Source organism: Suncus etruscus, chromosome 4, assembly GCF_024139225.1.
Source record: "Suncus etruscus isolate mSunEtr1 chromosome 4, mSunEtr1.pri.cur, whole genome shotgun sequence".
Lineage (NCBI taxonomy): Eukaryota > Metazoa > Chordata > Mammalia > Eulipotyphla > Soricidae > Suncus > Suncus etruscus.
The window spans coordinates 59,177,325-59,191,617 of record NC_064851.1 but is presented as its reverse complement, the minus strand read 5'-3'; the positions used below and the strand labels follow the sequence as shown (position 1 = coordinate 59,191,617).

Below are 14,293 nucleotides of genomic sequence, written 5' to 3'. Positions count from 1 at the left end.
AAGTATTTGTTAATAGGGGCTGGAGCAATAGCACAGCGGTAGGGCATTTGCCTTGCATGCAGAAGACCCAGGACAGACCTGGGTTTAATCCCAGGCATCCCATATGCTCCCCCAAGCCTGTCAGAAGCAATTTCTGAGCACAGAGCCAGGATTAACCCCTGAGTGCCACTGGGTATGGCCCAACCTCCACCAAATTATTTGTTATTAAGAAATAGAAAGAAAAATCATGTCTTACATCTTGGAAAATTAAACCATTTGGAATTTTTAAAAGCTCAATCATATGATTAATAGTGGAAATTAAACTGAAATAAAAAAATCTAACCTTTCAAATTAAAATACTTGCTATTTGACATGATTAAGTTAGTTTCATGACTTAAAAAAATTACTGAGTCTTGAGTGATTTTTTTTTCTCTGTCATGTAAGAACTATAGTAGAGACTATACAATCTAGCATTGGTAAGTTTAAATTACCAAAAATTATTCACAATTTCAGTCCTACCACAACACAATCTAGTATTGTCTAGAACAGTCTTAAATACCACATTATGCCAATAACTTGAAATTATACAAGGCCTAATTTGTAATAACTACTAAATTTTATTATTCTTGAAATATGTTATAGGCATATAATCATTTTAAAATGGAATACAATTTTTGAAGCTGAGATTGTAATTTAAGTAGCTATTATTCATCTAGTTCAGCTTTGTCCTATATCTAAGAAAAATATTAATAAACAAGCTGATAAATAAATTGTAGGTAAGGGAAACTTTCTTTGAAGGCTCATTACCCTGGAGCAAAGTAAAAGTACTTGCATTGGCTTAGGGTAGAAATGAGTGGACTAAAGCACATGTTTTGCATATAGAATTTAAGGGTTCATTCCCCAATAACACATGATTACTCTGAGTGTCACCAAGAGTGGCCTTCAAGCAAAGAACTGGGTGCCCCTCCCCCCGACCGTGTTGGTTGTCACATTTTTTAAAAGGGAACAGTTTCTGTGTAATTTCTGAGAAAATTTGTTCATTACACATAAAAATATGCTCTAATGTTCTTATTTAGAATGTAGTAGAAATGAAGAAAGACATACAGGAGAAAAAGCTAGGCTTAGTCGAAGTATTAAAATATTATAAGGGCACAAAGGGACCAAAAGTCACTAAAGAGTTTCTCCTTTATACTTTGCGAAGGTAGAAATATAAGACCATTATTTTATATAAGACCATTAAATATATATTATATTATTAAATATAAGACCATTATATTACTAGTATAAGACCATGGACCAATGCATAGATAATAAAATTGGCACATAAAACAGTCATACTGCTATATAATAAATTACATACTATACAACTGGTTGATTATTAGTTGAAAGAGATCAGGTAGGTAAGATTTGGCATAGTCCTTGCTCTTTCTGAGAAACAGTGAAGTTTTGTCAGCAGACATAAAGCAGAAAAAAGGTAGCAGTTAATATCAAAGGAACACAGAATGTATGAGGGGCCTTGTAAGTATACTTACTGGTGGGCTTAAAGGATTTCATCTAATTTTACCTGACTAATTTGTTTCTCGTCATGCATTCATGAAAAGAGGTATGCTTTTTTCCAAGTAATTATCACCAAAGAACAGACTTCGATTGAATAAACGTTTTCATGTGATAAAAAATTATATTGTTACAACTAAAAACTAACTTTTATCTTCAGTATAAGCGAGAAAGTGAAATCTCATTTTTGATATGTATAAAAGAGATGAAATTCAGTAATGGTCCTCAAATTCTCCACCATTGGAGCTATATATAAGGCAGGGTCCTTGCCTTGTTTGTGGCTAACATTCATTCTATTCCCAGCACCCTGTCTGATCCCTTGGGGACTATTAGGAGTGAGCAGTCCTGGGCACAAAGACAGGAGTAATCCCTGAGCAGCTATAACCCCTTAAAAACAATGTTCTCCATCATTGGGGAGCTTTAATTATTTGGATAATAAGCTTTTACTATAAAATATGTATTTTATTTAAATTTGAAATGCATATTAGATACACATCTAAGTAGAATGGAAACTGTTCAACATCATGTCAATCAGTGGATTAATAGTTTAATAAGGTGTATATAGTATCAAAGATTTTTTTAAATAATAGGAAGAGAAATGTTAAATTGAAGCAACACGTTTAAGCCCCTTAATCATTTTTAATCTATTTTATTTTTGTGGAAACCAAGGGATCTGTGGTGCAATGGTTTGAAACTACTTATTGAGGATAAGGAGATGGCTGATCAGAAAAAGTATATTTCTTAATCAGCCTTTCCATAAAAACCTTGATTTTAGGGAAAGTAGACTATTAAACAATATTCTATTGCTCCTTTATTGCAATCCAGTGTTAAGCGTGACTTTTGCAATCTGAAATAATAGCTTGAATCTTTATTATCTATCATTCTTCCTACTTTTCCATTTGATATAAATAGTTCTTACAGTACCATTAGGTGCTGAGTGTTTAACATATATGTCAGCATTATGTTGTTACTTGTGGGCATATTCTCATTTGCTTTTAAAAACAAACCAAAACTATCAGCAATAAATTAGATTACTGAGCCATCAAACTCCTAGTTTTTATTGGATTGGCTACAGTAGTATCTTGCTGTCATGATCTTGTCCCTACCACTCTTTCACAAAAACAGCTCACTTGTTTAACTTCTATAGCAATAGAAAAACAACTATGGATTTTTCTGAAATATAAAATTTATATAACTTCACAGTTAATCCCATTTGCTTTTTGAAACTGTAATGCATACATGTTAATACTAGAAAGATAACATTTTATTAAGATTTTTATGCAAGTTTTCATGGTAACTTTACTTCTGAAATATAGAGTACTCTGAGTAGTTTAATCAAATTAACTAGTTATTGAATTAACAACTTAATTCAGTAATTTTATTGACTGATGTGATGTTGAACCATAATTTCAATTCTACTCGTATATATACATATATATAATATACTACACTAATTTTTCATTTTTGCAGAAATGAGAGCTAACCTAGGTCTCACTAAAATCTATATAAATTGTAGATGAAGCACTAGAGGAGGAAGAGATAACTTTTATTTTATTATTTCATCTTTTTCCTACTAAAGTAAATTTACTAAATTACTACAATTTACTAAATTTACTTTAGTAAATTGTAATGCCAGAATTGATACAGTAAACTTAGCATCATCAAGGAAAGTAAGATGCAGTGCTTGACAATGTGGTAACATGAGTAAATTCTAATTTTAAAGCTCCCTTATTTCTGGTTTTGTTTTTAATTAATACCAGTGGTAGGGGCCAGAGCAATAGCACATGGATAGAGTGTTTGCCTTGCATGTGGCCGATCCAGGACAGACACAGGTTTGATCCTAGCATCCCACATAGTCCCCCGAGCCTGCCACGAGAGATTTCTGAGCAGAGAGCCAGGAGTATCCCCTGAGCTTGACCGGGTGTGGCCCAAAAACATAAATGAATGAATACTAATAATACCTTTTATGTTTTTGCTTTAGGGATGAAAAACAGTGTACCCTTTATTTTTTAAATAATTATGAGAAAAAATAAAATACATACTTTAATTTCAGATACCAATGGGTCAGATAACTCTATCCCAATGGCCTATCTTACACTGGATCATCAATTACAGGTAAAGTAGTATTTTTATCTGTTATTATATATTACTTATTTATGTATTAGTTAAATATATATTACTTACATGTGCTTTTGATTGGCCTTACATTTTTATATACATTTACTTTTTTTTGTTTCTGGTTCACACCTTACTGTGCTTAGGGCTTACTCATGTCTCTGTGCTCAGGGATCACTCGTGGGGATTGGGGCACCATAGTTTTGTCAGAGACTGATTTTGGGCTGTCTGCCTTCAAGCAGGTGTCCTACCTACTGTGCTCTCTCTCTGAACCCTGCACTTTAAACTTATGATTGTCAAGTTAAAATAAATTTACTTAAAGTAAATAAAATGAATTTACTTCATATTTAATAGATTCATATATTTTTACATTTAAAAATTTTTTGTTTTGGGGTTTTTGGGCCACACCCAGTGACATTTAGGGGTTACTTCGGGCTATGCACTCAGAAATCGCTCCTGGTTTGGGGGACCATATGAGATGCTGGGGGATCGAACCACAGTCCGTCCTATGTTAGCCACGTGCAAGGCAAACGCTCTACCGTTTGCGCCACTGATACAGCCCCTATTTTTAATTTTTAATAAACTTTTATTAAATGACTATGACATGTACAGTTACAAACTTTATGATTGAATTCCAGTCGTGCAATGTACAATACCCTTTCACCAGTGCATATTTCTCACCACCAATGTTCCCAAATTGCCTCCTGCACTACCCCTGCCTGTCTCTGGCAGACATCCCATCCCTCAATCTCGTCCCTTTTTTCCCTTTGTACACTGTGGTCTGCAATATTGTAACTGAAAGGGTATCCTGCATATCACCTTACCTTTTTTCAGCACTTAGTTCTTGTCCAGTGCAATAATTTTCAAATATCATTGTCATAGTGGTTCTTTCTCTGCATTAATTGCATTCCCCTGCAATGTGGCAAGCTTTCTACCATGCACTGCTCCTCCAGGATCTCTTCTCTTTTGTTTCTGGATATTAATACCACGCTGTCTTTTATTTTTTAATCTCACATAGGCATGCATTCATTCTATATCCCTATGCCTGTCCCCCTGACTCATTTCACTCAGCGTAATACTCTCAAGTATAACTTTATTTTTCCTAACAGCTGCAGAGTATTCCATTGTGTAGATGTCCCATAATATCTTTATCCACTCATTTTTCCTCAGACACATGGATTGTTTCCAGATTCTGATCATTCTCAATAGTCAGAACTTGCTGCAACAAACATAGAGTACAGACAGCTTTTTTGTATTGTATTTTTTGGGCCCTTAGGCTAGTTTTTGGCACATTGTCATGTTCATATTGACTGAAAATGAAAATAACAAACTTCATTGTCTCCTCCAACTATGAGGCTATCTTTTGGTATAATAAATACAGTTTGAGTACATGAAGTATAGAACCAGAAGCAGAGTACAATTTTAGTCATGGTTCTTGGTTACAACAAGTGTTAGAATAGTAGTGTGAATTCAAGTTCTTTACTGATTGGAAAAAAAAAGATACTGAGATTATCTAAGGCATGATTTAGCGCTTTTAAGATATTATTGCTTTACGGAGATAAACAGATGGGATTGTATTAAACTGAGAAGTTTCTGCACCTCAAAGGAAATATTGACTAGGATACAAAGATCACCCACAGAATGGGAGAAACTATTCACCCAGTACCCATCAGATAAGGAACTAATATCTAAGATAGATATACAGGAATACTGACAGAACTTAACAAATCTAATCCCATCAGAATGTGGGGAGAAGAAATGAACAGACACTTCCTCGAAGAAATACAAATGACCAAAAGGCACAAGAAAAAAATGTTCCACATCACTAATCATCAGGTAGATGCAAATCATAACAAAATGAGGTATCATCTCACACAACAGAGTAGCACACATCACAAAGAACAAGAACAACCACTGCTGGTGGGAATGCCATCTAGTCCAACCTTTATGTAAAATAATGTGGAGATTCCACAAAAAACTGGAACTTGAGCTCCCATATAACCCAACTATACCACTCCTAGGGATATATATACTCTAGGAACACAAAAACACAATACAAAAATTACTTCTGCACACCTTTATTCATTGCAGCACTATTTACAATAGCCAGAATCTGGAAACAACCCGGAATCTCTTCAACAGATGAATGGCTAAAGAAACTGTGGTACATATACACAATGAATACTATACAGCCATCGGGAGAGATGGAGTCATGAAATTTCCTATATGTGGATGGACACGGAAACAATTATGCTGAGTGAAAAAAGTCAGAGAAAGAGAGATAAATACAGAATAGTCTCATACATCTATGGGATTTAAGAAAAATAAAAGACATTATAATAATACCCAAAGACAATAGAGATGAGGGCTGGAAAGACTGGCTCATGATATGAAGCTTACCACAAAGAGTGGTGAGTTCAGTTAGAGAAGTAACTACACTAACAACTATCATGACAATGTTAATGAGTGAGAGAAGTAGAATGCCTGTCTTGAATACAGGGAGAGGGGGAGGAAGAAGATGGGGGGCTTTGGTGATGGGACTGTTGCACTGGTGAAGGAGGGTATTCGTTTAATGACTGAAACCCAACTGCAAACATGTTTGTAATTGTGGTGCTTAAGTAAAGATATTATTTTTAGGGGAAAAAAGGATATTCTTATTTTAGTGCTATAACAGTATATTACAGTCTGTGTTTTGACTCTCAACTAGATATTGAAGTTTTATTTAATTTTGTTTAAAATCCTTGATTTATTTTCAGCCTCTAGCACCATGCCCTAACTCCAAAGAATCCATGGCAGTGTTTGAACAACATTGTAAAATGGCACAAGAATATATGAAAGTTCAAACAGAAATTGCATTATTATTACAAAGAAAGTAAGTTATATTCTAGGATAATGATATTGAGATTGATATGTTAAGGTGTTGCTTAAGGTGTTAAGGTGCTTGTTTGAAGATATAAAAATTTTATAATACTTTGAATTATTAAACATTTCCAGCTTGGAGATTGAATTTATATTTACTTTTGTTAGTAGGTATTCTTTGGCTATTTTTCATGCAAAACTCAATTCCTGTAGTACTAGTACTAAGGAAAATGAAATGTTGCTAAAAACCATGTGGCTTTGTTTCGGGGGGACACACCTAAGGGTTTTAGTGGTTTACTCCTGGCTCTGCACTCAGGAATCACTCCTGGCAATAAATGGGGGTTCATTTGTAGTGCTGGGGATTGAACCCAGGTTGGCTATGATTAAGGAAAGTACCCTAACCACTCTATTATCTCTTTGGGCCATAAATATATGTTTTATGGTCTCAGAACTTTTTTTGTGGGGGGACCTCACCCAGTGATGCTCAGGGATTATTTCTGGCTATGTACTCAGAAATCGCTCCTGGCTTTGGGGACAATATTGGACTTGAGGGATTGAACTGAGGACCGTCCTGGATCAGTCGCATGAAAAGCAAACACCCTACTGCTGTGCTATCGCTCAGTCCCTGTTCTCAGAATTTTTAAGTTAAAAGCTGCTTGTGTTTTATAAAGATTTTTTTCCTTTTACTTAGGTAAAATAATTTGTTTATTTTCTGTTTTACTTTATCTTTAAAAATAGTTTCTTAAGTATATTCTTTCCAGGCATAGGTATAGAAGAATTGAAATTACTTATTAACAAGCTCTGTTTCATACTTAAGAAATTTTTTTGGTATTTGTACTCAACAGATATTTTTCAGAAAGTCATAGACTGCCTTGATCCCTTTTAAAAGCAATACAATTCTATTTTTATAATTGATTATTTGCAACTTTCTAGCTCTTTAATAGGATCCACATGAAATTTTATATAAATTATTTTATATAAAATGTATAGATCAGTCTGTTTTATATAAATAAATTTTATATAAATCAGTTTGCATCTGTGAAACTGATGTATAATGGTAATAGAGTTCCTTCTGTCATTTTTAACCTAAACAAATGCAGTATTTACTTTCCTGAGTAGTTTATAAAGAGCTTCTAAAAAGGGACTAGGAATAATTTTATTATAATTTGCTGGTAGACTATTTAAGCAAATTCAAGTTTGTGTCTTAAGGTTAAGGTAGATAGAAAATTCAATAGTAGTGCCTGCAAATTTTAGAACTAATTATGAAACTGCTGATTCTGTATGTTTTATAAAGATACTATTTCTCATTTTATATAGTTAATTTATTATTTATACTAAAGAGTAGTTTCTTACTGAAAAAGTTATGAATTTGGAAAGAGGTGAAAACTGATGATTCTAATGAATCTTAATCAAATTGAGGCATTTTTTGGTGGTCTTTTATTAACTCATATAGGCAGTCCAAACAAAAAATTAACCAAGACTGAAGGCATTTTCCTAAAAATGTTAAAATGAGTGATTCAAAAGTGGTACTTGGTATTCTCTTTCAAAATAAGGAAGATTAGGAGCTGAAGTTGGTACATTACATATGGTCCCCCGAGCCTACCATATGATCTCTAAACACAGAGCCAGTAGTGATTCCTGAGCTCTGCCAGATGTGACCTACACTGCACCTACCACCACTACCATCACCACCACCACCACCACCCACCTCCATTAAAGGAGAGAAAGATTTAGGTTAAATAACATTTTAGTAACCTCATACTTAGTTCCAACATTGAAATGTTCTTAAATGGGATTGTGACTTAACATGTGTAATACCAGATGTACATCATAAAAAAGTTAATAATTAAAGCTTCGTGGGTTTTTTTTTTTTTTTTTTTTGACTATAGAAGACAAAGCCCTTTCCAGTCTCTTTCTCCTTCTTGCTCAAAAACAATAAAGAATCATTGTGGAATTTTCCAAAACAATTTCATTTATTTGGTCTCAAAGGCTGTTTTAGGGTCTCCAGACATTCTTGGCCTGCCAGGCCTCAGTAATTCATTGTGAATGCTGAAGATTAGGCTTCCCCTGGTGATGGCAGTGGAGAAGTGAAGTGGATTACTGGGCCACCCCAGGGGTGCTTGAAGGACCAGGAGGTGTCAAGGATCAAGTGAATCTTCTGAGTGCTATCTTTACTAGCACGCTAGCCTCCTGAAACTTCCATTATACCATTTTATCTGTTCACTTCCTAGTACAAGTACTTGGTGAAAGGGTTATGATACTTTGGTATGGCTAGGTTAGAAGAATGGGTGATAGTTGTTATTCCAACCTGTTATAGTTGGATTTATACTTAAATTGCCTAATGATAAACCCTGAATGAAAGTCCTAATTAATTTTATGTTTATCATCAGCTAGGAAGCTATGAGTTTTTTCCATCGTATGTAATTTTTATTATGTGGTGTGTGTTGTTTTTAGGCAAGAACTAGTTGCAGAACTGGACCAGGATGAAAAGGACCAGCAAAATACATCTCGTCTGGTACAGGAACATAAAAAGCTTTTAGATGAAAACAAAAGCCTTTCTACTTACTACCAGCAATGCAAAAAACAACTAGAGGTCATCAGAAGTCAGCAACAGAAACGACAAGGCACTTCATGATTCTCTGGGACTAATTACTTTTGAAATATGCAAAGACTTTTTTTTTTAGGAAAAAAGAAACCTTATATTGACAATTAGTGAGTGTTAGCTTTTTGGCGTATTCTGAATGCCAAATACCTATATTTGCTGCGTTTGTTTCATCATTTATTTTCCTTTCTTATGGTGGAAATGCAATTCGCCTGTCTCCTTGCATAATATGGGGGCATCTGTGACTTGAATGAGGAGCTGTTCTCAACTTCAAAACAGACGCAATGATCCATGGTTATATATGCATGCTCATTGTGTGAAGGCTGGTCTAAAATAACAAGGGGTATCAAATAAGCTGCTATGTGCAAGCATTGCATTTTTTCCGAGGTGGAACCTCAAGAATGATTTTGTTCTTGTCTCTCATCTCAAAAAATGAATAATTTTTCCCAAAAGTTGGTATATACCAAGTGAAAAACAGGGTATTATAAACCTAAAATAATTGGTGGTACATTATGTAAATGCACGATTGATAGGGTTCGTTCAAAGTGAGGGCTTTGTTGCCAACATCCTTGGATCAGTACTGAACTTAGTTCCATCCATAAAATATTTAAAGGTAAGTGGTGGCTGCTGTATTTATTAAAAACATTTTATTAGATTGAAATTTGAGAACATTGAACAAAATGAAACCCTTTTTATGGTATAAATATTTTTAATTCTGTGATTGTGTGTATGTGTGTTGAACCTGTAAGGTTTTATGACTCTAAAATGAGTATCTCTTAAATGAAATTAAAAGGTAAATGAGTAAGATCCATATTAATCCTATTGGATTTAAGTCAATATTTGAAAACTGAGAAGTAATACGATATGGGAGTAATTTCTCCAGCTAAAAGGATGTATATATACATATATATATTCATATATAGTATATATATTACCAAATGTTAAAAAAATTGATAGATCAGAAGTTAAAATAAGTAAATATAGATTCATCAAAGTATGCAGTTGATAGTAGAGTAAATGATTTTCCTTGGAGACCCATCCCAGGATGCCTGCAGCCTTTCAACTCTTTAAGGGAATTTTAACATTTAAATAGAGAAAATTTATATTGTAAACAGTATATTTGCTACCAACTTTGAAAATAAAAGTAATAATAAAATTTCATTGACATGATAGACTATATAAGCTCTATTTTTTCAGTTGGTATTAAATCACATTTTGATACCTAGCCTGGACAGGCTGTCTTCTAATTAAAGATCTCATCAACCTCATTTTGACAGCATTAATCATTTACAAAGAAAATTTTAAATAGACTCATTACTGCTGTGATTATTAGAATTATAACGTGATTGTATCGTAGTTTTGCTCTATTTCAGATAAGCAAGTTGATCTAAGAAGTTTATCAAAACTATTCTTAAAATGCTAAAGCAGGTAATTTTTTTTTTCAATTTTTTTCTCTTCCCACTGAATTCAGAATGTATTCCTTGTGTACACAAAGCATTAAACATAATGTACTAAACTCAGTTTTTAGAATATTTTATTAGAAAGTTTGGAAAATAAATGGCTGTCACTTCTTCACTATAATTAAAAGAGTTATTTCCAAATAATTGGATTACTTATCTGAAAAATATATTGACTTAACATAATAACAGTAAGATTAAAATGATACAGAAAAAATATTAAGGAAAAGCAGAAATTGTTTATTGGATTGCTGCTTGTATTTGCAGCTATTCTCTTCCAAAAGAGACTTAGTGTTCTGTTTCAAAACATAAGATATCTAGGCGTGGAAGCTAAGAGTTGACTTTTCCATTAGGGTTTAGAATGGTAGATTTCAGGCTTTATTCATAGTTGGTAAATGGAAGAAATCAGTAATTTAAAGTCATGTACAAAAACAAAATGTAACCCCCAAAAAGTTCTTAAACAGTTATTTCTTTATGTACAGTAAGTTCGTTGAATTTCAGTATTTCCAGTCTTCCAGAACACAAGTAAATTCAGCATTACTTGGTTTTAAGTAGTTGATGGCCAAACTCATACTTTTTACGACCTGATTATCTGTAATGATGAGACAATGAGAACAGAATAACTAAAATCAGCCAGTTGCATCAATTTCCATCCATCATATCTTTAAATAGATGTTTATAAGAAGCCAATTTGTTTTTTATTCTGGTTTTACTACTCAAACCCTTGTGTTTTTTTGGGGGGTGGAAATAGGAAAAAAAATTGATTAAATGCCTCAGTTCAATAAATCCATACATACTCTTGAAAAAAAAAAAAAGCCCTAATTACATTTCTTTTTTTGCCTACAGGGAAAGAAAACAAAGCTTTTATCTAATCTAGAGGAAAGTACTCCCCAACAGTAAAAACAACATTTTTGAGTCAAAGATCAGTTAAGAATACTTACCTTATATATAGCAGCATATTAAAGAGAAATGTTTTTTAAAGTTGTTTACAAATGTTTGCTGTTTTTTGTTGTTTTCTTTTTTTGCTGAAGTGTATTAGAGTTTTGAATATCTTTTTCCTCCCAAGTTTCTTTTAATACTCCTAGCTTTACCCTGCCTGTAGCTAGAAACCTGAGGCCTTTTTTGTGAAATATTAGTTTCTTTCTCTAAGTATATGTGTTTTTCAGCTGTCACCATCTCTCTCCTTCAAGTAGGAAGCTGTGCTTCTCCCTCTGTCATTAGAACATTTTATGTAAGATGATGCAGAAATCTTTGTGCATACTGTATAATTAAAGGAAGCTTTTAAGATTTATTTTTGTTTGTAATAAAAATCAGATTATTATTCTAAACTTGTTTACAAAAACGGTGAATGATTTACATCATCTAATGATCTGTGAAGTATTCTACTCCAGCAGTACATTTACCTTCCACAAACTAATAAAACTAGAAGTCAGTATTATAATATTTCCACTTTTGTCACAAAGTCATAGAATTTTTTTGAGAGGCTGAGTTATTGGCTAGTTAACACATCATCTCCAGTTCAAATCTTTGGTTGAAAATAGTACAGCATTTAAGGCATTTGCCTTCCACAGGACTCACTCTGTTCAGTCCTTGGCACAACGTATGGTATTGTTTTCATGTGTGTTCTGTCCCATCACCCTACTTCCTACCTCCACACACTTAAGTGTAACCCCTGAGTGCAGAGCTAGAACTAAGTCCTGAGCACTGCTGGTATGGCCCAAGAAACAAACAAAACAATTTGACTCCACAGTTTTACAAGTCATTTATTTGAAGTACTATGTGGCATAAACATTTCTAAGTGATTTTTTATTCATAATTTTCCCTGTAACTTTTTAGTTATTTTTGATAATTCGTTCCTTATTTCACCATCTTAACTCCTTCCCCAATCTTACATAATGCACATAGACATTCTTCTAAATAATGTTCATTTTAGTAAATCCCTCCATTGATATACTTTAAAAAAATTTTTGTGGAGCTTTCACTTTAAACTTAGCTGCTATGGCTAATACCAAGTAACAGGTCCATTTTGGTCACAATGTTAGACAGTCTTCAAATGACACAAATAGGAAAATAGATTCCTAAAGGTTAAATCTTGTGTCTGAGTCTACTTTTCCACTATTGTCGGTTTTGATAATGTGTGGGGGGGTGAGGGTGACTACCAGGATCAAGCACAGGGTTTCACACATACTCTTCCTCTGAGCCACATCATCTTATTTAAGCTGAATCTCATGCAAGGAGACTCTATTTCCATGCTAGTCTTCCATTTTAAGAGCTTTGAAATGTTTTTAGCTAGCAGCAAAATGAGGGCCAGAATAATAAAACAATGGAATATGAAGTAGGGCATTTGCCTTGTACTGGCAGACCCAGGTTTGATCTCAGGAACACTCATATGATAATCCAATACCTGGTTGTTGTTGTTGTTGTTGTTGTTGTTGTTGTTGTTTTGGGTGGGTATAAGAAGTAAGCCCTGAGCACTACCAGTTGTGACTCCAAACAAAATAATGAAAGGAACATGAGTAACTTCATGTAGGCACATTTATGGGTTCTGTGCTCTATTCATCTATACATAGCAGCAAAGCTGCTCATGAGACTTTATATTTAGTTCCCAGAGATTGAAGCGGGAACTACTGTAATCAAAGCATCACTCAGAGCTTTCAGCTCTTCCCTAGTTCTAAAATTCTCTTTCCCGCCTTCTTAAACCTCATAGGACTTCATAAATGGAGAGAAGGTGCTTCAAAAAACTGACAACAGTTAAAGGTGTCTGAAAGCACAGCAACAAAGAATTTGTTCAAAAGCAAATGGGTAGTGAACCAGGCATTTCTAGCATTGCTTGTCTGTGTTTTGATTCTCTGACTTAAAGCTATTTTGAGTGGGAAAAGTTGAAACTATGCTCTAAGCCAGTGGACATATTGTCATTTCAAACAGTTTTAAGAGGTTTCAGCTTTCAAATTGACTTTTATGATGAGTGGGATGTTTATTATTACACACACTTTCCTGAAAGAAGTGCCAAAAGTGTAACTAATGATATTTTGGGGATTTTGTTTTGGGCCTCCCCAGACATGCCGGGGCCATGGGAACTATTCCTAGTAGTGCTTTGGAGGCCATGCAGTGCTGGAGACAACCGTGGGCCCTGCATAGCTCTAGCCCTTTTAGCTGTTTCCCAGCCACAAAACAGTCTTTTGTGTCTTGATCTCAAAAGATTTCATTTTGTAGGTAGTTGAATTTTTTTTTAATATGGAACACTTCACGAATTTACATGACATCCTAGCACAGGGGCCATGCAAATCTTCTCTGTATCCTTCCAATTTTAGTATATGTGCTGCTGAAGCGAGCACAGTAATTGAATTTTAACCAAGGTTTGTTGTTTAGGGGCGGAGGAGACTTAACCTCGTTTTTATTTATTTTGGCTGGGATGAGGTGGGAGGACACTCCTGGTTCTGTGCACAAGGATCACTCCTGGCTAGGTTTGAGGGGCCATATGGGTTGATGGATCAAACCCATGTACATGGCAAGTACCTTACCTGCTGTACTATTGCTCTGGCCCCATAATCTTCATTTTTTTAATTGGAGTATAATTTTATAGAAACTCATTTTAAAAACTGCAGTTTATTGAGTTTAGATGTATAAGCCAAGGGAAGCACCCAATAAATAAGATCATGATCACCCCCCCAACAGCTTTCTTTCTTATCCTTTCACATTCCTGCCCTTTTTTCACTCCAGATCCCAG

The 14,293-nt window shown here is 34.3% G+C and overlaps 1 protein-coding gene, 1 long non-coding RNA gene and 1 other non-coding gene across 6 annotated transcripts in view; 2 read left to right on the top strand and 1 right to left on the bottom strand.

Moving 5' to 3' along the window:
* Positions 1-9,187, top strand: part of MAP3K7 (mitogen-activated protein kinase kinase kinase 7) — a 71,538-nt gene extending 62,351 nt beyond the window's left edge. For 2 of the 4 annotated variants that reach the window (XM_049772211.1, XM_049772213.1), the window contains 3 exons: positions 3,587-3,648; positions 6,405-6,520; positions 8,962-9,187. In XM_049772211.1, the coding sequence (XP_049628168.1) occupies positions 3,587-3,648; positions 6,405-6,520; positions 8,962-9,142 (359 nt within the window). In that variant the 3' untranslated portion in view covers positions 9,143-9,187. The remainder of the gene's footprint in view (positions 1-3,586; positions 3,649-6,404; positions 6,521-8,961) is intronic. The other 2 variants (XM_049772214.1, XM_049772215.1) reach the window with 1 other exon arrangement.
* Positions 9,188-10,038: 851 nt separating this feature from the next.
* Positions 10,039-11,894, top strand: LOC126006807 (uncharacterized). The gene is made up of 2 exons (XR_007494879.1): positions 10,039-10,537; positions 11,413-11,894. It is a non-coding gene; the product is annotated as an uncharacterized LOC126006807 (long non-coding RNA).
* Positions 11,895-13,794: 1,900 nt separating this feature from the next.
* On the bottom strand, positions 13,795-13,901 carry LOC126007392 (U6 spliceosomal RNA). The gene has a single exon (XR_007494968.1). It is a non-coding gene; the product is annotated as a U6 spliceosomal RNA (small nuclear RNA).
* Positions 13,902-14,293: the final 392 nt, after the last annotated feature.